At 51.5% G+C, this 27,347-nt stretch overlaps 1 protein-coding gene across 3 annotated transcripts in view; it reads left to right on the top strand.

Moving 5' to 3' along the window:
• The first annotated feature begins 1,641 nt into the window (after positions 1 to 1,641).
• CIITA (class II major histocompatibility complex transactivator) overlaps positions 1,642 to 27,347 on the top strand; it is a 47,621-nt gene continuing 21,915 nt past the window's right edge. The window contains exons 1-3 of one of the 3 annotated variants that reach the window (XM_087416952.1): positions 1,642 to 1,992; positions 25,720 to 25,866; positions 26,111 to 26,206. In XM_087416952.1, coding sequence (XP_087273078.1) covers positions 1,710 to 1,992; positions 25,720 to 25,866; positions 26,111 to 26,206 — 526 coding nt within the window. In that variant the 5' untranslated portion in view covers positions 1,642 to 1,709. Of the gene's footprint in view, positions 1,993 to 9,909; positions 10,140 to 11,729; positions 11,810 to 25,719; positions 25,867 to 26,110; positions 26,207 to 27,347 lie in introns of those variants that run through there. The other 2 variants (XM_087416953.1, XM_087416954.1) reach the window with 2 other exon arrangements.

Raw genomic sequence — 27,347 nt, forward strand, 5'->3', positions numbered from 1 at the left:
ATGTCTACTGCACAGCGTGAATAATATGTTATAAACACTCTGGATTCCATTGTAATCTTAACAGTGTGAATTTTGTTGTTGTTGTTTTAGCAGGCTCATATCTTGGATGGAATCAAATGCAAAGTCTCCTACCCCACCCTCCAGCCCCATAGTAGGTTGCAACTCAAACCTTAGTTCAATTCCTTTAGCCTTAGCCAAGCTGTTTAGACTCTGCCCATGAATGCACACACGGTTCAGGGGTCAGCCAGATATTTGGGTAGTTTATATACAGAATTTGGACCAACTTCTCTCTGTCTTTCTCCTTTCTGGAATTTCTACCTCCGCTTTCTAGCAGCTATTGTTACCCAAAATTCTGTCCTCTGGTTACTCAGGGCAGTAAAACCTTCTCTTTTTTTTTTTGCAGAATTTTACTTGCCCTGCACAGCACTGCTTGAGACCTGCCTTCAGGCTAAACTCATGAGCTGGGAATTCACCAGTGATATTCTTGTCTTCCACATGTTGACTCCCTCCTAGTATCTGCCTGCTCTGGTCACTCTCCAGTGCCTTCAGGTAGTTGCTTCTTATATTTTTCCCCCAGAGTTTATAGTTGTTATCTGTGGTGAAGTGGGTCAGATAGGAGCTACTCAGCCATACTGGAAGTGGAAATCCTTATTTGTCTCATTGAAATGAACAATGCAAATGGTCCCATCTGAGAGATGGTAAAGCTGAGGCCAGGAGAGGAAACAAGGTCATGGTGTGTTTCAGGGAGAGCAATCAGCTATGATAAAAAATAATGGGGTTGGGGATTTTTAGATTAGAATCCTAAAACAGACTGGCTCCTATGCAAAGCCTCTGTTTTGTGCATTAGTAAATTGGGGATAATATTAGTATATAGTCAATGTTCATTAAGTGCTTACTGAGTCCAGTGCTAAGCCCGTTAAATGCATTATCTCTTTTAATCCTCAAGACAACCCAGTGGGACTGGATTACTTTTATTGGGAGATTTTGCAGAGGAGGAAACTGAGGTCTAGTGAGGTTGAGCCTGAGGTGACACAGAATTGTTTGCATGATAAATCAATAATAATAATAATGGCTCATATTTATGGAACTCAAATTTCTTGAACTCTTACGTGTTGTAGATAATGTGCTAGGCGCTCTAGACACATTATCTCATTTAATCCTCCCAACAACTCTATGAGGGGAGTACTATTATTATCACTCCACCTTTTCAGATGGAGACGAGAAGAGACTAAGTAAGTTGCCCCAGTCACATAATGAGCAAGTGGTAGAGCTGGGATTTGAACCCAGGCAGCGTAGCTCCAAATCCAACTGGTCGACCTCTATGCCCCAGTGCCTTCTCTTTATGATACAACCTGAAAAGGACGATCACCTTAAAGATCCTCAAAGAGGCAAGTTTTCTTCCTCTTAGTAAACACTGGATTGGATCTAATGGAATTCACAAGGTTGTGGGATTCTTTGGTACATGCACACGGGTGGTACCAGTGAATGTCTGTGGGGTCTGAACCAGTCTGGGAACCCATTTGCATCCATTCATCAGGCACCCCAGCCTATAAGGCAAATGAGGAAATCTTCCTGAGTAGGAATAGACGGCAACACACTGCGGAGGTTCCCTCATCTTGTTTCTCACTTCATGTTTTGGATGCCACAGGCAGGGCGAGCAGAGATCCCAGGCTCTGACAAAGGCAGCTTCCCTGCCTCCGAGCACTGCCATGAACCAGTTCCAGACCATCCTGACTCACGTCCGGATGCTGCTGTCCAGCCACTGGCCGAGCCAGGTACAGGCCCTCCTGGACAGTATGCTGGCAGAGGAGCTTCTCTCCAGGGAGTACTACTGCGCCCTGCTCCAGGAGCCTGATGGCGAGGCTCTGGCCAGGAAGATCTCCTTGACCCTGCTGGAGAAAGGAGACCTGAACTTGGCCCTCTTGGGGTTGGCCTGGAGTGGGCTGCAGGCCCCGGCAGCTGAGAGGGACCCTGGCTACAAGGACCCTGGTGGTAAGTTGGCATCCCTTTGCTCAAGGAGCAATGACTGGCTGTAGGCAGCTCAAGGATTTTCCCTCCTCTCTGAAAGTAAGTCAATATGATCATTCCTGTCCAGAGGTGGGACGGCAGACACGGCCAGGTATGAGAGCCTCTGGCTGAGCTGGCAGGAGCCACAAGTGCTTGGAGAACTCAGTCTGTGGTGCTGGGTGTGCTGGAGGCACACAGCGTGCTTCTCGCTCTGCTTAAGAGAAAACCATCCTGGAGGCGTGCCGCCAAATGCCTGCCTGGGTCACTCTCTGAGCCACCTCGATATGTCAGGCACTGTGCTGGGGCACTGGGAGGGCACAGGTGGACAGATCATCTCCCGTCTGTCTGGTGGGGAAGATGGATGCCGGCACAATCAGTGCAGTTCAAAGATGGAGAAATGGGGTGCCACAGAGAGAAGGAGCCAAAGAGCTGGAGAGCAGAGGATGCCGCGTGTGCATATGTGTGCATGCGCACGTGTGTGCGTTTGTGTTTGCATGTGTGGGCATGTGTGTGCATGTGCCTGCATTTGCTTGTGTGTGTATCTGTGTCATGGAGAGAGACAGAAACCGAAAGACAGAGAGAGAGAGAGAGAAAGGAAGGGAGAGACAGAATAGAAAGAGACAGAGAGAAGGAGGGAGGGAGGGAGGGAGCGAGCGCCGGAGGGAGGCAGAGAAGGAGGAAGGTGGAGGGAAAGAGAGAGAGAAAAAGAGAGACAGAGACAGAATAGGAACCAGATCAGAGGGAGAAAGGGAAAGTGTGTCTTATTTTTAAAAAGTGTATTGATGACACTTGATGCATCCTAAGTCAGAAAAACTAGCCTACTCCATACTCTTTCCACTCACACTTTGGCCTCCTCAAACATGCTAGGTCTTCCTTCCCAGTTATGAAGAGGTTCTCACTTTGTCGTAAACTGTGTTCTTCCTAAAGACACATGTTTGTTCTGTCTCTACGCAAATCTGTGCTTTTCCGATTTTATGACTTGGTGTCATAAACTCTAGCCCTTCTCGGTCCAGTCATGGTTTCTGTGAAAGTTGAAACTTAAGATCATAGCAATGATTCATGTTTATTGAGTGTTTACTGAGTGCCAGGCACAACCTGAGCACATTCCAGCACCTTCTTAGGTGGTCCTCACGCCCACCCTAGGCCCTTTGATGAGCTCCATCCTTATTTTACACACAAAGAAGAAAACAGAGACCACCCAGAGGGGACACAACCCCGGTCCCAGGTGGGAAGTGGCGGAGGCTGGATTTGAAGGCAGACAAGCTCTTATCCTCCACCTGGATGGAGGGGTAAAAAGCCTTTTGATGGTCTTGCCATGGGCACCGGGGCGGTGTAGGTATTTCTCCAAGTCTTCTGCCAAGACACAAGTTTAAAAGGGGTTGGCTGTCTCCATGGTTAAATTCTCATGCAGATGGTCTCTGTAGGTCTCTTGAACACATCTTTTACTCTCCGGCTCCTAACAGACTCCTGGGGGTGCGGGGCATCTTTACCACCTGAATGATCTCCCTGGCTTCTTAATGGGAGTACAAGCAGCCTGTGTGGTCTTGGAGGGGGTGCAGAAGCCCACCTGGAGGGAGGTCAAAGCCTGCCTCTCTCCTTGGCTCCCCCCCCATCAACTACAGGCTCCTTTACACGCTGGCGGCTGCCCGACACCTCTGCCCCTCCCTCCTCCTCTCTCTGCTCAAGCTCTGGTTCCTCTTACTTAACTCCGTTTCCTCCCTGGGGATGTAGTGTGTTTATTTCTGATCCCATGTGACTCTAGAAAGGGAACTGGGCTCAGGGTGGCGTGGTCTTCAGGGGGCTGGGAGACAGAGAAGGATGAATGGCTTCCTTTCCCTGCTCCATCATCCTGTCCTCCAGGCCAGCTCCCCTCAGGGCTGCAAGGCTTGACCCGGGACTAAGGGCAGGTGTGCTCCTGCGGTGCCTGGGGAAGGAGCAGCTTCAGAGGGGAAGGAGAATGGGGAAAGAGAATCGTGTGGTTTGTAAATAAAGGGCACTGCCTTCAGTTTCAATGATGGTTCAGAAGAGGAAATCATCCACGTGAAGCTTTTGTAACTCTCTCCACAGCCCTGCAATGATCTTTACTCTCCACTGCCCCAAACCCTGCTCTGACTCTGCATGTCACTCAGAAGAAAAGCTAAATCCAGACAATGGCCCACAAGGCCCTTCACTATCTGGCTCTCATCACTGCTCTGCTCTGATTCCCTACTTCTGCCTTGCCCATCTACTCCAGCCATGCTGGCACCCTCACTGTTTCTGGGACAGGCCTGGCACACTCTCTACCTTAGGACCTTTGCACGTGCTGTTCCTTTCATCTGGAACACTCTTCTCCAGACATCCTCTTAGCCAACCTCCTCACGTCCTTCAGCTCTTTGATCAGATGTCACCTTCTCAACAAGGCTTATCCTGACCATCCCATTTAGAACTGCAACTCCCTGCCCACACTCCAAGCCCCCTCTCTAGACTGACATTTTCACCTTCTGTATGTTTTACTTTGTATTATGTCTGTTGTTTATTGTCTGACTCCCCCACTGGAAAATAAGCTCCATGTGGGCAGGGATCCATATTTTGATCGTAGATGCATCCCAAATGCCTATCACAGTGCCTGGCACAGAGTAGGTGAGCGTTATGTATTTGTTGAAGGTTGGGTGGATGAATGGATGAATGAGGGATGGACGGATGGGTGGATGGGCAGGTGGGTAGGTGGATGGGTGATGGGTGGATGGATGGGTGGATGGGCGGGTGGGCGGGCGGATGGGTGATGGGTGGACGGATGGGTGGATGGGCGGGTGCGCGGGCGGATGGGTGATGGGTGGACGGATGGGTGGGTGGGCGGGTGGATGGGTGATGGGTGGATGGATGGGTGGATGGGCGGGTGCGCGGGCGGGTGGGTGATGGGTGGACGGATGGGGGGGTGGGCGGGTGGATGGGTGATGGGTGGATGGATGGGTAGATGGGTGATTGGTGGCTAGGTGGATGGGGACTGGGTGAGTAGATGTGTGGGTGGTTCATACGCTACTATTATTCTCACTTTACAAAAGAGTAAACTGAGGCACGGAGAGGTTAAGTGATTTGCCTCAGGGCACAGCCTGGGGAGGGGGGCTGCTGGATCTCATGAGTCCAGACCTATTGCTGCACTTTCTGCTTGGCTGCCTCTTCTAAACAACCCAAAGGGATACCGTAAACCTACCAGAAACGGGTTGGCCAGCCTCAAACTGAAACTAGCTTGATGATTCAGAAGGCGCCTTCAGATGTTGCAGCTCTTCAGTTACAGTTGTGCAGAAAACCCGCTCCTGGGGATGTGACCTTGGGGGTTTGACTCTGCTATACAAAGCAGCATGTGTGCCTGCAACCCCAGCCAAGTTTGGGGGAGGCGTGGGAGGCAAGGTCCTTGTCCTCATGGAACTCAGCAGCTTCCCTGGGGAATCAAGGCAAACACTTGGGCGTTCTTCGGTCAACAGTGGGTGACAACACCTGGAAGGGCAATCCAAGGCCAGAGAAGAGAGTTAGGATGACGGTGACGGAAAAAGAACCAGGCTGGAAGTTGGGTAGCTCTAGGTCTGAGGCCATGCTCTGCCACTTACAAACTGTGTGACCTTGGCCACATGACTGTACCACTCTGACTCTCAGTTTCTTCATCTCTACAATGAGAGTGATGATGTAAACCTCCCAAGGCCATAGTGAGGGTTAAATGAGATGCTAGCTGGGAAACAAGGCAGTGCTTGGCATTAGACAGAAAACTCTAGAAGGGGTTAACAGCAAGGAGAATTGGAGAGGGAGACAATAAACCAGGGGTTTGAGATGCTGAGAAAACAATCGTGTCTACAGACTCACTGGGGGCCCCACATAATATCTAGACACCTGCCCCATGCGAAACACAGGGCTGGGTGCCTGCGTGCTGTGTACATCTAAGAAATGAGTCAATGTGGCCCCTGCCCTCTGTTGGCACTTGGTGAAGCACATGGGCTGTGGCCTCAGAAGGCCCGAGTGCCAGTGGTGACTCCCTGATTCCAAAGGGTATGACGGTGAGCACTTCCTGGGACCCCTCTGGGCCTCAGTTTCCCCATCTATCAAATGGAGGCTATAACAGGACCCAGCGTGGCTGTTCTGAGGATTCAGTGACTGCGTCCTACGTAAGGCACATGTGTATTCCCTGCGAGAGGAGAGCTGGTCTGACTCAACAGCCGCAAGGGTGGCGTTCAGGGCCGCCACAGACCCACAGTGAACAGAGGGGTGGAGGACTGGGGGAGAAGTCAGACCCGGCCAGCCTTGGGTTTGTGAAGGTGCCTTTTCGGCATGCTCTCTCAGAGGCTGTAGGACCCCCCCGCCCCCGGCATGGTTTCAGATTTTAGTGTTTTCTTTGGCTTTCCATCGTTGTTTTGTCACTCTGTGCTTTCCTGATGTGGTATTTTTGCCCATGAGGACTCTATTCGAGGAACCACAGACAAAGGATCCCTCTAGGATGTTGCCTGATTTATTGGAAAGGGAGGGACACACACCAGGCAGCCCAGCTCTCCCTCCAGCTTCCTTCCCCATTTGGCCCTTAGGATGAGAGCCACCAGAGCCCAGACCACGGAGAGCAGAGGGGCTGAACCCTCCCTCCCTCCTCCTTCCTCTGCCAGGGGCCCGTTCCCACTCTGACCCGGGAGCCTCCTCCGCCCCCTGGAAGGAGACGCATTGGCAAGGACAACTGCTGTCCTTTCACCTTGGGCGGCTTCCCAGCCAGTCAGACCCACTTCACCATCTTCCCCAGGAGCCTCAGAAGGAGAGGCACCTGCTCCCGGAAGCTGGCACTTCCCCATGGGTTTTCCCAGGCCTGCCGGTGGCCTGTTCCCTACTCGGCTTAGCTCCAAGCCCAGTGCCTGACCCAACCAGGGACGGTTTCTGTTCTCTGTTGTTGTTACCTTGAGCGGCTCATCTGTGTCCTGACTTACTCTCTGTTGGTCTCTCCAGCCACCTGCCCATCCACCCACCGGCCTGCCCTCGCACTTACCTGGTCTACCTAACCACCTGCTAATATCTGCTCATCAATTCATCAACTTATATCTGCTTATCCATTTATCAATCTTTCTACTTATCTAATTGCCTATATATTTACTTATCAACTTATTTAGCTGCCTTCCTACCAACGCATCTACTCCTATATTTACCTACTAATAGCTTTACATCCTCATTCACCTTCCTACCTGCCTAATTGGGAAACATACCAGTGTTATTCTGTCTATTCACCTACCTCTCTCAGATCTCTTTTCCTTGCTTTCTCTCCTCCTTCCCTCCCTGCTCCTCAATCATTTATTTAGCACCCGCTAGGAGTTCTGGTGGTCACAAAAAAGCATAAGAAAAGGCACTTACAACCTGGTAAGGGAGGACTCTTCATCCATTTGGAATGATCTGCCTTGATCATTCAAATCCAAACTCCATCCATTCATTCCAATGATCTTGGAGTAGTGTGTCTTTTAAATAAGAAAATAAAGCCACCGGTCCCAGACATTAACGACTTTTTGATCTAATCAGAGGCAACAGGATCAACACTCGTGAAATGGGAAGTTCGTGATCTACTGCCAAATACATGGCAACAAGTTTTCTAAAACTGAATAAAGCAGAAGATTGTTGTTAGCTGGAAGGACAATGAAGGCGAGAACTCGGGCCTTGAAAGATGGCTAAAATATGGCCGGGTGGGGAGAAGGCAGGGGCTGGTCCCGGGGGACGCTGCCAGAGCAGAGAACACAGGGAGGGCCGAGCAGGGTCGGTTTGGGGAGACCGCACGGCAGGGGCCGGCAGGCTTGCTGCAACGCTAATCTTACTTGGAAGATCAAGGTCTCCCTCATCTCCTCTTTTCGGTCCTTGGCAAGAGACCCCGGACTGGTAACTTTGCCAATGCTTCTGCTGGTAGCTAGCGGTCTTTGCAGTGCTAGATCCTGACTTGAGACAAAGAAATTCAGATGCCCTGGGCAATGCTGGCTTCAACAGCACAGAGAAGGCCCCTCAGTCAGAAGGGAATTGACTTTATCCAAAGCAGCCCGGGCTCAGAAGAATGGTCACCAGCTCTGGGGGAGTTTTGAAGAGGAACATCAGCACAAGTGCTGCATGCCTTAATAGGCAGAAATCCTGGGGTCAGAGTCTGCATAACCCCTCCGCCCTGCTCCTTGCCCTATCCGCTCGGTCCAGGAGCCTTGTCATTCTTCCTCTGTGCTAGCCTGTCCCCCTCTCCTCATTTCTATCTCCACTGGCTCTGCTGAAATTCAGATCCCCATCAGCTCCTGGCTGGGCACCACAGCGCCTCCTCCTTGGTCTCTATACTCCAGACCTTCCTTGTGCAATCCACAGCCTCTGCCATTGGCTAACACACAGGCTGGCATATGTCACCACCCTCTTCAGAAACCTTCTGTGTTGATACAGGCGTGATCAGACTCGGGTCTTGTGGGGATGGGGTGGGGTGAGGGAGGATGAGGTTAGGTAACTGACTGCCACTGTCGTCCAGGTGAGAGACGATGACTCCGGGCAGGTGCACCCCCAGGCCTGGCTGGCTCTCATTCCGAACTCTTCCCTGCCACGAAGCTGGTTCAGAACGGCCTTGGCCATGGCCATTAGAACTGGCTGTCTCTGAGCACAGGAAGGGACTCCCGGACGTGGCCTCAAGAGAGCTGAATGGTCAGGGGGCACCAGGTCATGGGAAGATGAGACTTCTTGGGATTTCTAAAACTTGTCACTTCTGTTTTGTTGGCCTAACAAAGCCAGGCTCTGTTTCCAGTTGACTATTAGCACTCTTGTTTGTCTGTCTACTTCCTCCCTTGAGACTTCTGAAAGCAGGGATGGCTTCAAAATAATCACCGTAGAAAGATAGGCATCATTATCATCATTTCATACGTGGGGAAACTGAGGCCCAAACAAGGGAAGTGAGGGGTCCAAGGTCACACACCTGCCAATAACAGCAGGGGCTAGACATCGGCTCTTCAGGCTCCCAGCCCAGTGCTCTTTCAGTAAAAATGCATGATGCACTTAAGTCACTGTTTCCCATTCATTTCAGTACCCCCTGTATGATTTCTGCACACCATCTATATTATTATTTACTTGACAGTTTCTTTTTCAGACCACTCACATTTTTTTTTCAACTTTATTTTTTAAGGAAAGTTTATGTCTACCATGAATGAAAAAGAATGCCACACAGAGAAGGTAACTATTAAACAGGAGAGCAGAGTAACATTATTTGATTCTTGCCAAATACTGTTGTCCGACGAAGGCTTGAGGCTGGGGGCTGCTCTCCATGAAATGGGGTGATCATGCATTAGAGATGTTAAAGACATTTTAGCCCCAAACTGAGACTTTCTTCTGGGTGCCATCAGGAGCACAGCTTGAAAGTGCACTAACTTTCTCCCTGTGTGAGTCAACGTTATTTAGCACCACATCTGCGTGTCACCCCAAACCATCTGGCTGTAAGTATATCATATTTGGAGTAACACCTCTTCAAGTGTAATTTATGTTTCAGTCCAATGTCTTGGAATGAAAATGATGGGAGGACCACTCATGATCTCCATGGAAATTCAGGGCTATTTGGGGTGGTGGAGGGGAGTGAAATCTAGGAAGTCTCTGGAACCCAGTTGTCTTGAGGCCTTTGTGGGGCTCTGATCCTGACCCCATCCTGCAGAGGATGGCAGATGTTGGCAGCTGGACCAGAGTGGCTCCATTGTGGTCTCCATCATTTCATAATGTCAGCAAGTCGAAGGTTCCCTCCAACAGACAGCTCACAACCTTCTAAAATCACCACTACAAGGAACTGAAATTAACATCAGAGGCAAGAGGAGGGTTTAAGGGAGCGTGGACAAATTAGAGCGTGTCTAGACACAGAAATCTGACAGCTTGAGGCCACCTTGAAGGGGGAGAGTTTTCTGCTGGTCCCTTGCTTGCTTCCTTTGCATGCTGGCTTAGCCTTGGCGCGATCCTGACCAGTGTAGACAGACATGCTAGCGATGAGGCCGCCTGCTCCTGAGCTGGGCATCCGAAGGCATCATTGGGTAGGCTGAGGGCGCCAGAGGAGGCCGCCAGACTCCAGAAGCTGCTGCCTCACTGCGTTTCCCACACCATGCGTTGCCTGGCTCCACGTCCTGCGGGGTCCTACCTGCCAGAGCCCCAAGGTAAAAAGGCTGGTGGAGGGAGTTGGGGCAGAGAATACTTCTTAATTTGGAGTGAGGTCTCAGCTGGTCCCGCCATCCCAAATAAACAGAGACACTGCTCTGAGTTGGGGGCAGGGGCCGGAGATAGGGGTCCTTGTCCTGCTGGGGCAGTTGGAAGAAGTGAGCTGGTTGGCCATTTCCTCCCACTTGAGGGACATTCAAGTCAGCCCAGATGCCTGGAATGTGAGAGGGCTTATCAGCTTGAAGGGTTCTAGACGGTCAACTTTCAGGGGGCGTGTCGTTAGCCCTCAGCATTGATGGCCTGGCTTGGCCAACCACAAGGTCCTTTCTCCGCCAGGTAAACACTGAGGGGTGCCCTCGAAGGACGGGACCCCTGCCAGACCCACCCCATCCCCGGAAGCCCAGAAACCAAAGCTAGAGTCAGTCCCTTGGGGTGGCTGTCGAGCCCCAGCTGGCTGGCCATAGCCTGTCGCCTGGACAGATGCTGCCCTCTCTCCAGTTTCCAAATGGTGTTTTGGGGAAGAAATGGGGGATGGGGGACGGATGGTGAGAGACAGCACAGCACAGACAGCTGGCACCAGCTCTGAAGGCAGCGCGGCAGGTTTAACTCTCAGCTGCACTGTTGGCTGCATGTGGTGTGACGCTGAATAAGTCACCAAACTTTTTTGAGGCTGTTTTTCTGAGCTGTAAATGGGATAAGGGGAAAACTCTTATGACAGGGTAAGATGAGGGATCAAAGGCTTCTAGCACAGTGCCTGGTACACTGTAGGAACGAATGCCCTCCTAGGAGCCCAATATTGTTGCCGTTGTTGTGTGGCTGAGAGGAGTGGGACGCTGTCTCAGCCACCATGGAAATGCGTGCATCCTCTGAACCCAGAATGATGACAAGTTTGCCAGCTCTGTTGAATGTAGCCAGAGCTTGTCGGGGGAGTTTTTGAGGGGGGAGAACCGTCAGAAGTCTCCTTGACCCACCCCCTCAATTCCAGATAAGCCTGAGAAATCCAAGCCTGGGAAGCCAAGTGATGTCCCCAGGGTCTCACCGAGGTCAGAGCCAGGGTCCAGGACTCTGGAGGGGGAAGGGTGGAGGAATGTTGCCAGGGGGTCTGGTGATGGGAACGCTGGGTTTCCAGGGCTGTTCTAAGCCAGTGAAGGTCCCTGAGGAATTTCCTCTTCCTCCCAAGGGCATCCGGCTTCCTTGGAGTGATTGGCTCAGCGAGCAAATCTCTGGGTCCATGTGCCCTGCAGGAGTGGTTTGCCACCTTCACGGTGTGGCTGAGCCCGAGAGTAATCGAGGGCCACCCAGGGGTGGGGATGAGCTCCCTGCAGACCAGGGCTAGCAGATCACATGCCTGTGGGCGCGCTGGCTCTCCCGAGGCAGGGGACGGATATTTTGAGGAGCTGAGTGAACGCTCCGCGAGCGTCCAGGAGTGTGGGAGTGCATCCGAGGCGCCGCTGAGAAAGCACGTGGTGGGCGCAGCAGAGGGAGGCGTGGGTGCCTGCTTGCTCCCCAGCTTGGCCCAAGCCCGGCAGGTGGAGAGAGAAAGTGAAAGAGAAAAGGGGCAGCCGCAGGGGGTGGCCACGGGCCCGCCCCAGGCTCGCGGAAGCCCCAGAGCTCGCAGGACGGAGAAGACACCGGCAGCGCGCGGAGAGTCCCAGTACGGGGAACAGCGGTAGGTGACCAAGGTCCCCTCTGCAGCCCCTAAAGTCGGGCTGAGAATCCAGGCTCAGAGACTGGTAGCTGCTTGCTCGAGGTCACACAGTAAGGCTAGGAGGAGGAGGAAGGGAATGTGCAGAGTGTAGACACAGGAAACTCCTCATTTCCAGCACACCTGGAAGGACTCCACGCACGAACCGGGAGCCGGGAACCCCAGAGCTGGGCTGCCGGGTCCAGAGCGCTGGGGCCGAGGGGAGGCGGCGGGGAAAGCCAGGTGGTAGTGGAGACTGGGGCGCAGAGCAGAGGCGGGTGGCGGCGCCAAACCCCAGCTTGCAGACACTCTGCGCGTCCCGGAGTCTGCAGAGGCACTCAGGGGCGCCCGGAGCGGGGCACAGGGCTTCCCTCTACGCCGGACCTTGAACCAGGGCCGCCCTTCTCTGAGCCTCAGTTTCCCAGTTGGATCATATTCCCGTTCTACCTCTGGAGTCTGGGTACCCGACCCCTCTGGTGGGGTCCCCTACATAGGGAGGATTATGGGGGAGGCGGACTGGAGAAATCCTCGCCTCTCTTTGACCATCTTGGGGTTCAGGGGCTTTCCCGGGCTGCCTTTGACCTTTGGCATCTCTACTTCACCTGGGGTCCTGAGCCACGCCCTCTAAGGAGAGAAACTAAGGGGCCCCAGAAAGGGTGGGGCCTCTCTGGGTCCCAGAACAGCCAGAATTGGAGCCCCCATGTCTAGCTCTGTCTGGGACCCTTAAAACCTGTCCTCTGGATCTCACAGCCCCTCTCTCCACCCGAAGTGACACAGGGGAGAGGACACAAGCCCAGGAGTCCACAGCGCCCCCCCCCCCCCCCCCCGCCCTCCAGTTCCTAACTTTGGCAGGAAGTGTTCCATTTATGCACCACTCCCCGCACCGCCAAGAAAAGAATTACTCCTAGCCAATCAAAAGGTTAAGGAAATTGATGCTTCTTGCTCTAGGGCCTGGTGGAGCTGAAGGGGGAGGGGAGGAGTGCCTAGCAAAGCGTTGCCTTCCAAATCCCAAGCTGCCTTAGGCAAGGACCTGGTCCCCAAGATCCCAGGATGTGGAGTGGAAGGGTCCTCAGAGATAACTGAGCCAGGAGGTCCCAGGCTTCCCAACCATGGGCATCAGCTGGGAGGCTGTTTTGAGTGCAGGTTCCCAGACCCCGCCCCCAGATCCCATTGGCTGGGCCTGGGGTGGGGCTCCCAACCGCCGATCAAAACATCTCTCCTGGGTGTTTCCTGTGTCTCTTAGAGGTCGAAGGGTCGCACATACATTGAGAAGCCCTGATGTGGTCTAACCCTTTGATCTCTGCATGTTTCAAAACCTCTGGGGACTTCTCGGGGAGGTTTTGCCAAAGGCCACATAGCTGAGTCATTGGCAGAGTCAGGATTTGAACCCAGGTCTTCTGAGAGCCCAGTCCAGTGCCTGGGCCGGGATGTGATTCTCCACAAATGCAGGGCAGGTCCTGGGTAGTCAGAGGGAGACTTGTTGATACAGCAAAGTCTGTCCAATGGCAGGCACCTGATTCCGCATCTTGAGACCTCGGCACCTTGCGAAGAGTGGAGTTGGAAAATTAACACAAGAACCCTATGCCAGGGCCTGGGGTCAGTCCCAGGCAATCAGGGAAGTGGCCTGAGGGAGAGGGGGAAGCTTCTGGACTTGGTTTTCAGACTTGCCATCAGTCACCGTGGACAAGTGACTTCCTCTCTCCGTCTATAAGAGGGATAAAATATGAGCACTGTCTTGATGATTGCCTGACATGCGCAGAAGCACTTTGGAAAAGCTACAAAGAATACACGTGTGCGGAGAGTAAGCGTTATCGATTATAGAGGGATTCCATAGAAAGATCTGAGAGGAAGTCATGGGAGGTTTCCAAAGACTTGGACACGTGCATGATCGGTACTCCAAAGACAGTTCTCAAAAAGGCATTAATTGACACTGGTCTCATAGGGAAGAAATGCGAGCTTTTCTGATTCTTTTTCAATCCTTCTCCATTTTTGTGTGTAGGCATCTTTAACAGCACTAGAATACTAGCTAATGTTTCTTTTTAGCAAAGTGGTAGGGCAGCTGGCATTATTTCGATAACGTTTTATTTTCAACGGCAGGTGATACTTTCTTTTTTCCCCCGTGCGAGATAGTGACAGAGTTTTATTTTTTTAAATAATAATAGGATATTTACCACTGTAACCGTTTTTAAGTGTACAATTCAGCGCCATTAAAAATGTTCACAATGTTGTGCAACCATCACCACAATCCATCTCCAGAACTTTTTCATCTTCCCAAACTGAAACTCGTTAAATATTAACTCCCCATTCTTTCCTGGCAGCCCCTGGCAACCACCATTCAACTTTCTGTTTCTGTGAATTTGGCTACTCCAGGTCTCTAGGTACCTCATATAAGTGGAACTATACAGTATTTGTCCTTGTGTCTGGCTTCTTTCACTTAGTGTAACGTCAAGGTTCATCCACGTTGTAGCATGTGTCACAAGTGCGTTCCTTTTTATGGCTGAATTACATTCCAGTGTCTGGGTAGACCACATTTTGTGTACCCATTCATCCGTCAATGGACGCTTGCATTGTTTCCACCTTTTGTCTGTTGTGAATAGTGCTGCTATGAGTATGTGTTTGAGTTGCTGCTTTCAATTCTAGAAAGTTTTCTTGTAAAATAAGTGTATTTGTGTCTTTAAAAAGTTAATTTTAAGGAAAGTACTAAGGTAAATTATAGAAAAGGTAGTATGCAGATATGACCATGAAATTGTGAAGGAGGCAGATGAATGCCTGAAGTTTGGGCAACTCTGGGTGAGTGGGAAGACTTGGTAGCTATTGTGAGCCTTGTAGGACATTTGGTCCTGTCCAAAATGTCCATTGGGTCTGCACCAAAAGGTCCTTGATATTTGATCCTGTCCAAAACCATTTGGCATGAACCAAATATGCTCACAGATATTTTTGACAGGACCAGCTGTCAAGGACCTTTGGGCGTGGACCCAATGTCTATGGACCAAATGTCTTATGGACATTTTCGACAGGACCAAATGTCTGCTAATCATTGTAACAATCTAGGCTGTGGGGCTGGGGGCGACTAGATCAAGGGGATGGCTACTGAGGGGCTTTTGGAAGGAAAAATATAAGAATTGAGGAAGCCTTCAAGCTGATTCCAGGGTTTCCAGCTGGGAAGAAGTGGAGAAGTGGCAGCAGTGGAGAGTCTGGAAGGTTCCCTTGGGGGAAGGAGAATTGTAGACTTCCCGCTGGCCTAGAGAAGCCATGCGAGATGAGGGGCAATGCCTTCTTGGCAAGTGGAAACTCAGGTTGCCTTGGAAATAAAACCTATCTTAGTTCTCAGAATCGCTACAACGCAAATGTGTGTGCATCAGGGGTAGGGCACAATGGGGATGCTCAATTATAAATATAGATTCCTGGGCCCTGCCCAGTCTTACCGAATCAGAACCTCTAGGGGTGAGGCCTGGGCTGCTGTGTGTTTAGCATCTTTCCAGGCCATTTTGATTCACAGCCAAGCCTGCCAACTGCTGGGCTCTGTCATCAGACCCTGGCAGGCAGGGCCAGTCCCTGGTTTGTCTCAGAGTCTCCAGAAGAGGGCCTGGCGCTGGTGTCGGGTCCAGCAGCGAGGACTGGGGTTGGGGGCCTGGCTTTGCTAACTGCAGCTGCAGGATCTTCGTTCTCTTCCCCACTCCAGCACCAGGCTCAGGTTTCCTCCAGGAAAAACTTGCTGGACTCCTTTCCAGATGGTTGACTGCAGCTAGGCGTGCAGAGGGAAGGCCGCCCGAGGTGGAGAGGCCAGCAAGCTGGAAGGGGGCTTGCATTCTGGACAAGGACTGAAAGCACCCTTCCTCCCCTGGCTCCAGCTCTTACAGCTTGTCTCCTCCCTTCTCATCCTGGGACCCCCAGACCCCTCACCCCCAAGGACTGTGCCGTTTACAGGCACAGGCACCAGCCGAGGTTGTCTCATTTGAGTTCCAAGATTTTCCCAGTTGCTATGAGGTGAATGTCCTCAGTGGAGTTCCAGAGAAGATAGATGGCTTGCCGAGCTCTCAGAGGTGGTCTCTGTGGGGTCTTTGGTGGGCTTCTAGGCCCCACTTGGGGAAAAACAGAACTAAGTTGTCTCAGGTGGGGTTCCCCGGGAACAGACTCGGAGATGGAGATTTGCACATGGGAGGTTTATTGGGAGAGGTCACAGGCGGGGAGGAGGGCAGAGGGAGGAGCTGGGCTGCAGGACATCACAACAGAGGTCTCGGCCAATCCCGCGAGGAACGCAGATGCTGGGACAGCCTCCAGGGACGGTCCCGCATTGAGGCAAGGAGACCAGACCTTTACATCCCACGGGGACCAATCATTGCATGTGGTCTACCCTGGAGAAGGAGGGTGACTTTGGGCTATCCACAGAGAGGCTGAGCTGTGAGCTCTGAGCCGCTAGCCTCCAGCGGCTGGCCCTGAAGGGGCTGGTCTGAGCAGCACACCACAGCATCCACTACACAAGCTGAAATTGTCAAATGAGGGAGCGGCTGGAGGCCAAGGCCGAAACTGGCCTCTGGAGTTGTGTTTTTAACTGTATTCTGTGCAGGCCCTTTTGGGGAGGGGAGATTCTGGGCCCCCCAATCCTCTTTAATCGAATAGCTCCATCATCAGCTGTTCTGGGATTTGGGCCCCTTGTACAGTTTCATTTGAAAGCCACTGCTCTATATGACCCTTTTATTTAACAGCTGAGGGCATTGGGGACCAGAGACGGAAAGGGGCTCGCCCGGGGTCACACAGCCTGTCAGATGCAGAGCAGGGCCCAGATCTCACATCTCATGACTCCCTGTGTTGGTCCCATCCTACCAGTCTGTTGTCAACTCAGCGGTCTCCATGGCTGTGCCAATCTGCTTCCTCTGCTCTCCCTCCAACTGCGGAGAAGCCCTTTGACCAGGGACTGGGGCCAATCTTGCTCACATTCCTGGCTTTCCTGTTCTGAGGCCCTTTGCCTAGGCTGGTCCTAGCCCGGAGGGGGCTGGGAGCTGTAATGGAAATGCCGAGATTCTTGCTGGTGCTGGAACTGGAGAGGACGAGGTGGAGCAGCTGGCTGGGTCCAGTGGGGAGCAACTCTTTGTGCCCCATGGTTCCCAGAGAGCTTACCTCTTACTCCCCCTTCAGTCTGAGCTGGAACCAGAGCTGGGGAGACACACCCAGCCCCCCAGATACCGCAACTCTCATACTTCCCGTTCCTTCCCTTTGTGGAGTTGGCTAGTTTGGGTGCTCAGGGCCAGTCCCCTCCAAGCCCTTCTGTAGGAAGAGACCCTCCTGTACGTCTCAATTCCATTGTGGGGGAGGACAGAATTTAATTCTGCCTCTCCCTGTCCCAATCACCCATCCATCCCAAGCCATCGTCTTTCCAGCAGGTCAGAGATAGAAGGGAACTTAGAAGGCCTCCAAGCCAAGGGTTGCAAACCCAAATGCCTGAGGGGCCATAATTGTGCAAAATGGGGCTAGGTGGAAGGCAATAGGGAGTAGTGGGGACTTTGGCAACAATCAATTGTGTACTCTATATGGAGACATTGTGATGGTAATTAAAACACACACTCACACACCTTCCAATCTTCCTGCCTTGAGTAACCAGAACCTCCAGCTGCCTTCCAACCCCATAAGTCCCACAACGTTGCCATGTACCTCTGTTTACCTTCTGTCTCTTGTGACGACCTCCAGCCCCTCCGGGAAGTGAAAGTCTTGAGTGAGACCAGCAATTTCCGCAAATCCTCTCTGTCTCATTTTCCTGGGACACCCATGCTGGGCCAGCAAAGAGCAGGACAGAGTGCTGTGGCTTCCTCCTCTGCTGAGGGCGCCTGCCTTCCCCTGTCCACCTCTGAGCCCTGCATGTTCCCATCTCCCTCCCAGGACTGGGGGTCTTGGGCCCAGATCACCCCATCCCCAGCAGCCTACAGGGTGGCAAGATTGCAAGTTTGTTCTTTTTTGAGCATCTAGGGCCCTGTGAGGCCCTGTTGGTGAGTCACAGAAATACCCCACACCATGTTTGTTTTGTCTTGTTTCTTTTAAACTTCAAGAGCCTTTCAACCTTGGTTTAACTGCACACTTCACTTCACAGTACAGTCTGACCTCCGGTCCACTCGAGGCATCTCTCTTAGTTCATTTCTCCTTTCCCCTTCCTCTTTCCCCTTCCTGGGAACCTGTTCTAATGCGTTCAAGGTGCATCTTTTGTTTGTATATGTTCTTGTCAAATATGTGTTACTTTTTTTTTTTTTTTTGGTGAGGAAGATCAGCCCTGAGCTAACATCCATGCCAATCCTCCTCTTTTTGCTGAGGAAGATTGGCCCTGGGCTAACATCCATGCCCATCCTCCTCCACCTTATACGTGGGATGCCACCACAGCATGGCTTAAAAACCGGTGCGTAGGTCTGTGCCTGGGATGCGAACCCATGAACCCTGGGCCGCTGGAGCGGAGCATGTGCACTTAACCACTGCACCACTGGGCCGGCCCCTGTGTTGCTTTTTCATGTGCACGTGTGTCTCTCTGCACATCTAGAGCTGGCTGTCAGAGCTCCTTCTGTCTCTTACTTTTTCACTCTCTACTGTGTTCTTAAGATCCGCCTGCGTTGCTCTGTACACGTTTGGTCTGTTGCTTCTATCACTGCCTCATCCTCCATGGATTGCAGCAGCTGCTTCCGACTGTCCCTTCTCCAGCAATGGGCACCCAGGTGGCCCCCAGCTCCCTGTGACCACAGATAGTGCAGGGGGAGCATCCCAGATGGGTGTCCTTGTGGAGTTGTGGGAGCGTTTCTCTGGGTGGTGTCTACCCAAGAACGGAATCGCTAGGTTGTAGGGTCTACCCTCTTTAGGTATTCTAAATGGTGCCGGGTTGTTCTCCGGGGTGGCCGCACCACTGCACTCCCACCAGCCCTTGGTGTTGCCCAGCTTCCTAATTTTCTCCACTGTCCAGTGTCAAGTGACACCTTGCTGTTTTCATTCTGGAGCTTACACCTTAGTGACACTTCCTGGATATGTCACTTTAGGCAAGTCACAGCAACCTAATGAGGTAGACGCTACGCCAACCAAGTGGAGTAGGTTCCACAACTCAGAGAGGTTGAGTAACCTATCTGAGGTCACACAGTTAGTGTGGAACTGGGGTTTGAACCCAGACACTGCACTCTTAACCACTATATTGTTATTATCATGTTTTATCTCTCTCCTAAAACATCATCTGAGTCCACACTACAAGCTTCTTGATAGGAACTGTGTTTTAAACCTCTTCAGGGCCCCTGGAGAACAAAGCCCAGTGAATTTCTTGAAGGAGATGCTCAGTAAATCATTGTGCAAGTCGTCTCTTAGAGTTTATCTGGGGAACCAAGAGTGCGAGAGGGAAAGAGGAACTTATTTGATCTGTTCGCCCCACAGAGATGCTGGTTGGGGACCGGTCATGGTACAGAAGTGTCCCGGGGCTTCTGGCTTCCTGCCACCATCTGGCCTCCGGAAGCAGCTTGTCATGAGGTTGGGGAGCAGGGGGGTGTTAGAGGGGCTTTGGGGGAAAGGGAGGGGGAAGACTGGCAGGCAGTGAGGAATCCAGAACCCCAAAATGCCTCAGCTGAGTGGGCTCCCACACCCAGTTGGTGACACTAAGGCTCAGAGGGGTAAAGAAGTGTGCTCGAGATCAAGGCAGAGCTGAGACTCCAACTCGTGTGTCTAGACGCGCAGTTCAGACATTTTCCATTCCTTCCTCAGGAAGAGAAGTATAGTCAGCAAGCAGGGAGGCTTTCCTCTCATGCTCTTTTATCACATGCAGAGCAGTGCTGAAGGCTTTTGGGGTAGCAAAGGAGCCCTTTTCTCCCTCTCAACACCTCCTCATCCCTCAAGGATATACTCCCCCTTTCTGGGAAGAAAGCATTCGATAAATTGAGCCTAACCTCATTGTGATCATCTGTACAATGGGTATAATAATACCAATCTCCCGGAGTTGACAGGACAGTTGAAACAAGATCATAAATATAGAGCAGCCAGCACAGCCCCAGACACAAAAGACTCTCTGCAGCAGAGATGGACTATTATGTGGGTTCACAGAGGAGCTGCGTGCACCTAGCATAAAGGTGCTGAGATCTGAGTTAGAACATTCTGGTACCATTCAGTTTCCCTCAGGGGAGAGAGACATGAATTTTTATTTCAGAAACCATTTTGGTGCATATGGTCTTTCAAAACCTGTGGTGTAGGAGCTGGCACTGCAGTGTAGCAGTTAAGTTTGGCGTGCTCCGCTTCAACAGCCCGGGTTCTCGGGTTCAGTTCCTGGGCACGGACCTACACCACTCGTCAGCCATGCTGTGGTGGTGACCCACATATAAAGTGGAAGAGGATTGGCACAGATGTTAGCTCAGGGCTAATCTTCCTCAGCAAAAAACAAAAAAAAATCACACAAAAAACCTGCGGTGTAGTGTGAAGTGGGAGGGAAATGAATCCCTGAAAGGGACTTTTGGTGGCAAAAGGATTAGGAACTTTTTCTCAAGTTGGATGTGGAAGGTGGCCCGGGGGAAGGGCAGGGTCAAAGAGGACCTTCTAAAAATACTGTCCATTTACCAAAAAGACACAGATCACTCCTCTGCTGTGCTCCAGATGGCTCCTCAAAGGGAGAAATAGTCTTGCCACCCACGCCTTCTGGCACTGGACGAAGGCACCTTCCCGGGGTGGCCAGGGGCCAAGAAGGACGGGAAGACGCTGAGGCTTTGGAGCCAGGCAGTTGGTTCAGATCCCAGCTCATGACTCTTCTCTGTTTCTTCATCTGAGAAATGGGAATACAAAGAGCTAATGTGTGAGTTAGACGAAATTGGATGATATCTACACCTCATGTGGTCGGTGCCTGGCACTCAAGAAGGCACCTATGAATTCTAGTTAAGCATCATTCCTGTTGGTGGAAAGAGCCCGCCATGTGCAGAAGCATGCTGGAACCCTGGGGGTAGGGGAGCTAGACGGACAGGGCTCCTGCCCTCACGGGGCTGTTGGCCTGGATGGTCTGCCCTGTGCTGGGGCAGCTGCAGTGGGGTGATCAGGGCCATCTCTGCCCCCAGCCCCCTCTGGAATTGCAGGTGGGGAAAAGAGTCCAGTTGAGGGGGCTTTGAAGACCTCCTAAACATCTGGAGGCACAGGAAACATGGTTGTGGGAACACCAAGGAGTCCCAGGCCAAGATGCACGTAGATCCTGTCATGAACGGGAGGCGCTGTGGCCCTGGGAGACCTAGACTGGGAGCCTAGACTCGGGTCTGAGTCCCGGCTCTGAGGCTTCCTAGCATAGTGGGCTTCCTGTGGTCATGGCCTCCCGGGTGCCTGGCGCCCCACGCAGAGCCCCTCTTGGCCTTTCCACGGTCCTCCAGGTAAGTGTCATTATCCCGATCTAGTGGTGGGAAGCTGATACTCAGAGAGGTTAAGTCACTTGCCTAATGCCTCCCAGACAGGCCTCAGACTCAGGCTCTCCTACCAGGTGATGCTGGACGAGCCGTTTCACTGAGGTGTCTGAGCCTCGTCCTCATCACGTGAGCGCAGTACCATCCTGCCTTCTCCCTGGGGCTCTTTGGGAGCTCAGATGAGGGTGGAGGCAGGAAGCCACCGGGAGTTGCAAACCCCTGTGTACTGGAGAGGAAGTGCATAACCTACAGGCTTTGTCTTGGGGAAGCAGGAAGGGAGGTGCCAAGGTGAATGTTGGTGGAATCTGAGAGGAGATTTTCTCTTGTCCAGGGTGAGCCAACAACACAGAACTCAGGCCCTTGGGTGACTTTTCTCCCAGGCACCTTCTCAGTGGTGGTGATGGGGGCCGTGATCAGACCTTCCAGACTGCACTGCTGGCTGTGGGGCTTTCTTGTTCCTATGGGGTCTGTAGGGTCTCATTATAGAACGGAACAGAGGGCCGGCCCCGTGGCTCAGCGGTTAAGTGCACGCGCTCCGCTACTGGCGGCCTGGGTTCGGATCCCGGGCGCGCACTGACACATCGCTTCTCCCGCCATGCTGAGGCCGCGTCCCACATACAGCAACTAGAAGGATGTGCAGCTATGACATACAACTATCTACTGGGGCTTTGGGGGGTAAAAAAAAGGAGGAGGATTGGCAATAGATGTTAGCTCAGAGCCGGTCTTCCTCAGCAAAAAGAGGAGGATTAGCATGGATGTTAGCTCAGGGCTGATCTTCCTCACAAAAAGTAAAAGAAAAAAAAAGAAAAGAACAGAAAGCTTGGCTTCGCCATGTGCTGTCTCAGGCAGGAATGGAAGAGAAAGGATCCCTTTGTCAACCTCAGAGAGTAAGAGAGGAGCTAATAATAGTAACAGGAATGGCCGTTCCCCATATTGTGCTCATACTTGTGCTCATCGTGTATGTGTTGGATGCTGCTCTAAGCTTCCATTCATTAAGCACTTACTAACCTCCAGTCACGTTCCTAAGGGCTTTAAGAGAATTAACTCACCTAATCCTTTGAGTCACCCTGTATTAGTATTCCCATTTTACAGATGAGGAAACTGAGGCTCCAAGAGGTTTGAAAAATGAACTTGCCCGGGTTGCAGTGAGTTGGTAGGTAGAGTGGGTAGAGAGGCAGGCAGTTTGACTCCAAAGCTCACACGAGTTGCCGCCTTTCTCTTCTGTCAGCATGTTTCTCTGGTCTTGGATCACATTTGGCGATGTTGTCCAAAGATTGAAACTGAGCCATCAATCAGTGAGGCTGGGCTAGACTTCTTCAGGCTCCTCCCCACTGCACCTCCTGCCATCGCCCATCTGTGGTGGGAGCTGTTGCCTACTCGTGGGCCTAGATAAATGAGGGTGTTCATTTGAATGGAAACATTTTGATTGGCAGGAAAGAGCACTGGACTGGGAGTCTTGTGCTGGGGGATCAGGTGCAGGCTCAGCCACCAGCAGGCTGTGGGGCCTTGTGCAAGGCACGTCTCCTCTCAGGGTCTCATCTTCTGCTCTGTAGAATGAAGGAGATTGAGCTTGAAGGTCCCTGGCAGACCTGACGCCTTGAGAGAAAATGAGAGTTTGAGTAACTTGACCAAAGTTGCACAACTGCTTCATGGAATTGCTGGGGTCAGTCCGCAGCTGTTGCCACCAGCCCTCTCTGCCCCGGGAAAAGAGGCAGATTGCTACAATGTAGGCTCTCAGTAAATGCCAGAGATTGGAAAGGGGAGGCAGGCGGCAGGCAAGGTCCCCTCCCTGGAGAGGAGAGTAGATTGTTTGGTGTTGGTTCTGAGGCCAGTGTGTTGGGAGAGGTGGAACTCTCCTCCCCCGCCCCCCGCCTTTGTCCCACTCCAAGAAAAGGGAGGCGGCCTCCCCTTTCGGTTCTGCTTCCTCCAGTCACGGTCGGCTGGGCCGTTGATGCAAGTCTGTTACGTGTGGGTTCCTGCAGCCCCCACCCAAACTATTATAAACAGGCAGCTTTAGCCAGGGCCCCACACTGGCCTGGAAAGTTCATTCTCCGTGATATCCGGGGTCTGTGTTCAGACCTTCCATAGGTAGTGAGAGCTGTTGATGAGTGAAAGGAAAAGAAGCATCTGGAAGGTGGTGGTGAGTTGTGTGTGTTTCTCACGCCCTCATCCTCCCACTGTCTTTCCCCATTTCAACTCCGTTTTCTTCCGGCCCAAGCGGGGGCATTCAGAAGGCTGTGTCAGACCCTCTGGCCTTTAAGGCCAGCTCTTCTCTCACCTCCTCCAACAACTTCCTCTGATTGCTTCCAGCATGTATCTGCATCCCACATATAGTGGGTTGAATGATGGCCCCCAAAAAGCTACGTCCACGTCAAATCCGTGGAACCCGTGAATGCTACCTTATTTGGAAAAAGCGTCTTTTGCAGATTTAATTAAGTTAAGGATCTTGAAATAAGATCGTTCTGGATTATCCGGGTGGACCCTAAGTCAATGTCCTTTTAAGAGAAAGGCAGGGGGCCGGCCCCGTGGCTTGGTGGTTAAGTGCGTGCGCTCTGCTGCTGGCGGCCCGGGTTCGGATCCCGGGCGCACACCAACGCACCGCTTCTCCGGCCACGCTGAGGCCGCGTCCCACATACAGCAACTAGAAGAATGTGCAGCTATGACACACAACTATCTACTGGGGCTTTGGGGGGAAAAAATAAATAAATAAAATCTTTAAAAAAAAAAAAAAAAAAAAAAGAGAAAGGCAGAAGATTTGAGACCTGAATTGGCGATGTGCCGATGAGGCAGAGGTTAGAGTGATACAGGCAGAGGTTAGAGTGACACAGAGGTTAGAGTGACACAGAGGTTAGAGTGATACAGGTTACAAGTCAAATGCCAACTGTTCCCAGAGCTAGCTACAAGGAAGGACTCTCCCCTAGAGCCTCCAGGGGGACCAGGACCCTGCCGACACCTTGATTTTGGACTCCTGGCCTCCAGAACTGTGAGAGAATAAGGCTCTGTTGTTTTAAGCTGCTCAATTCGTGATGCTTTGTTACAGCGGCCCTAGGAAGTGAACCCACTGTGGAATATAGACTTCCCGAGGTGGGGAGGGGCCAGGGGCACGGCAGCCACACGGATGAGGCTTCAGATTGGCCCTAGCCAGCAAGAGCTGCATATGTCAGGCGGGCTGCTTAGCCTCTCTGAGCTTCAAGTTCCTCACCTGCAAAATGGAGCCAGTAACGCCTACCTTCCAGGGCTGCTGTGTTGTTTTGCTTTAACATCTTCATTGGGATATAATTCACGTATCATACAATTCACCCATTTAAAATGTGCAATTTGGTGGTCTTTTTAATATAGTCACACAGTTGTGCAACCATCCCCACAGTCAACTTTAGAACATTTTCATCATCTCCCCCAGAAAAACCCCATACCCATTAGCAGTTGCTCCCCATTTCCCACTACAACTCTCCTGTAACCCTAGCCAACCACTAATTTACTTTCTGTCCCTAAAGATTTGCCCGTTCTGCATATTTTATATAAATGGAATCATACAATATGTGGCCCTTGTGTCTGGCTTCTTTCACTTAGCGTAATGTTTTCAGATTTCATCCATGTTGAAGCATGCATCAGTACTTTGTTCCTTTTTATGTCTGAGTAATATTCCGTTCTATGAATATGCCATATTTTGTTTATCCATTCATCCACTGATGGACATTTGAGTGGTTTCCATATTTTGGCTGTTATGAATTATGCTTCTATGTACATTCATGCACAGGTTTTTGTGTGGACATGTCCAGGGTTGTTTTGAAGACTAAACGAAGCAGTGTCTAAGGCGTTGGATATGCCCTTCAACAAATGATAATGAAGAGAAAGATCTGCCCCAACTCTTTCAATTTACAGATTAGGGAACTGAACATGGAGAGGAGCAGAGACTTGCTTGAGGCCACCCAAGGCAGGAGAGCATAACACTTAAAAGCAGGTCTCTGAGCCAGACTGCCCAGAACCAAATCCTCATTCCACTTGTACCTGGCTACCTTATGTAAGTCACTTCACCTCTCTGAGCCTCAGTTTACTTATTTGTAAAATGAGGATAGTGGTAGTACCTACCTCATAATGGTTGTTGATGTGAGGATTCAGTGTGTTCTGAATGTGTCTGGCACATAGTAGGTGCTCTATAAATCTTAACTGTTGTCATTCATGGAGCACTAGCTGTGGAACTCAGGTCTCCTGGCTCCCAGGCATGAAATGTCTTGAATCTCCAGTTCCTTCTTCTCCAGTTCCCTCTTCTCCAGTTCCTTCTTCTGTATCATGGGCATCTTCCCAGTGTGATTGTAAGTTTCTTGGAGGAAGGAAATATGGCTTCCTTTTCCCACTGCCCTGAGCACATAGGAGGTGCTGAATGAGCACCCTTGCCCACTTTCTTAGGCTCCCCCCAACCCCAGCCCTCACAGAGCAAGCCAGCTGGGAACTGTGGTAGGTGTCAATCTCTGCATCTTTCAAACACCCCTGAGATGACTGAGTGTGTCTCCCTTCCAGGCAGTGGACAGTGTGCTGCTATGGAGTTGGGGCCACTAGAAGGCGGGTACCTGGAGCTTCTCAACAGCAATGCTGACCCTTTCCAGCTCTACCACTTCTATGACCATATGGACCTGGCTGGAGAAGAAGAAATCGAGCTCTGCTCAGGTGGGCTGTCCTCCCTCTGGCCCCTCCCACGTCCGACCCCACCCCTCCGCCTGCCTTGGAGACAGTCAGCAACCTGGGGAAGTGCTGACGGCTGAGCGCCAGTCAGCACTAGGGACAGCTCCAACTCCGCTAGAGGCGCGCGCCCAATGGGGACATCTCCCAGCCCCATCCCGCCTCTCCCTCCTTCCCCACCAGCCCTCTTCCCAGATCCTTCCTGTTTCATCCAAGGGGCTTTTCCTCCCAGAACCCGACACGGACACCATCAACTGCGAACAGTTCAGCAAGCTGTTGTGTGACATAGCAGGTGATGAAGAGACCAGAGAGGCATATGCCAATATCGGTAAGGAAGCATTCTGAGCCCAGAAAAAGGACAATTGAGGGGAAAGGTTCTTTTTCTCTTTTGTTAGTCTCACCTAGTCATCATGAGCCACAGCAGGCCCCTCCCTCAGAAAGCAAGGCAAGGGGGATGCGGAGCGAGGGCTAGAAGAACAAAGTCTCCGGGGAAGAAGGGAGATGGAGAATGGTGAGGGGAATAGACCCCTTCGCCAATGACCACCAGGCAAACAAATCTCACTGTTATATCCTCTGTCTCCATTTCTATATCTTTTTCTATTTCTTGCTTTTCTTTCCTTTCTTCCCACAAAACCCATACCATACACCGCTCCCTCTCTTTCTCCCCAACTCCTAAGCCAAACTACTCTAATATTTATAATAACTCCCAGTTTTGGGGCACACGTAGTGTGTAATCACGGTACATGTGTTATTGCATTAAATCCTTACAACAACAAGGAAAGTAGATACTATTAGCATCTCCATTTTACAGATGAGGAAATTGAGGTTCAGAGAGGTGAAGCAATCTACCTGAGGCCGCATTAGAGATAGTAATGGGCAGGTCTGAAATTCTAACCCAGTTCTTTCTCATTTCAAAGTCCCTATTTTTAACCACAAAAAGGAAAGTGTTTGGGATGGGGAGATTGGCTAAGGCTTAAGGGGAGAGGCTCGTTTGCAGCTTTAAAAAGAGCTACAGCTTTGACAAGGCCAGAACTCTTTGGGAAGAGGATTTCTGTCATTGTTGCTGTTGCTGTTTGGGGGGGGGGGGGTAAAGGATCCCTCCTCACCAGGGTCGCTACCATCTCATACAGAGGCTTTGTTGAATTAGAAAAAGATGCCCATTTTCTGGAGGATGGAGCCCCCACCAGGAAGTAACAGCTTGGCTATCAAAGTGCTGGATTCCTGCTCCCATTTGCCCTCTAAGCTGAGCACCCTTGTACAGTGAACAACCTGCACAACTGTTCTTAGTGGCCCTTTTCCTAGCAACCCAAGAACCACATCACTGAGGTGGTCTGTTCTCAGCATGAATATGGCCAGTCTGTCCCCAGTGCACAGTTAATCCAGCATCACACAAGGGCAGAAAATAGAGAGAGGTGTGTGTCAAAAATTACAGAACGGAGGGCCTGCCTACTTCCCTTCCTTTCTGGGAA

The sequence above is a fragment of the Ceratotherium simum genome, chromosome 26, assembly GCF_057802395.1.
Source record: "Ceratotherium simum simum isolate JZ-2026a chromosome 26, ASM5780239v1, whole genome shotgun sequence".
In the NCBI taxonomy this organism is placed as follows: Eukaryota; Metazoa; Chordata; class Mammalia; order Perissodactyla; family Rhinocerotidae; genus Ceratotherium; species Ceratotherium simum.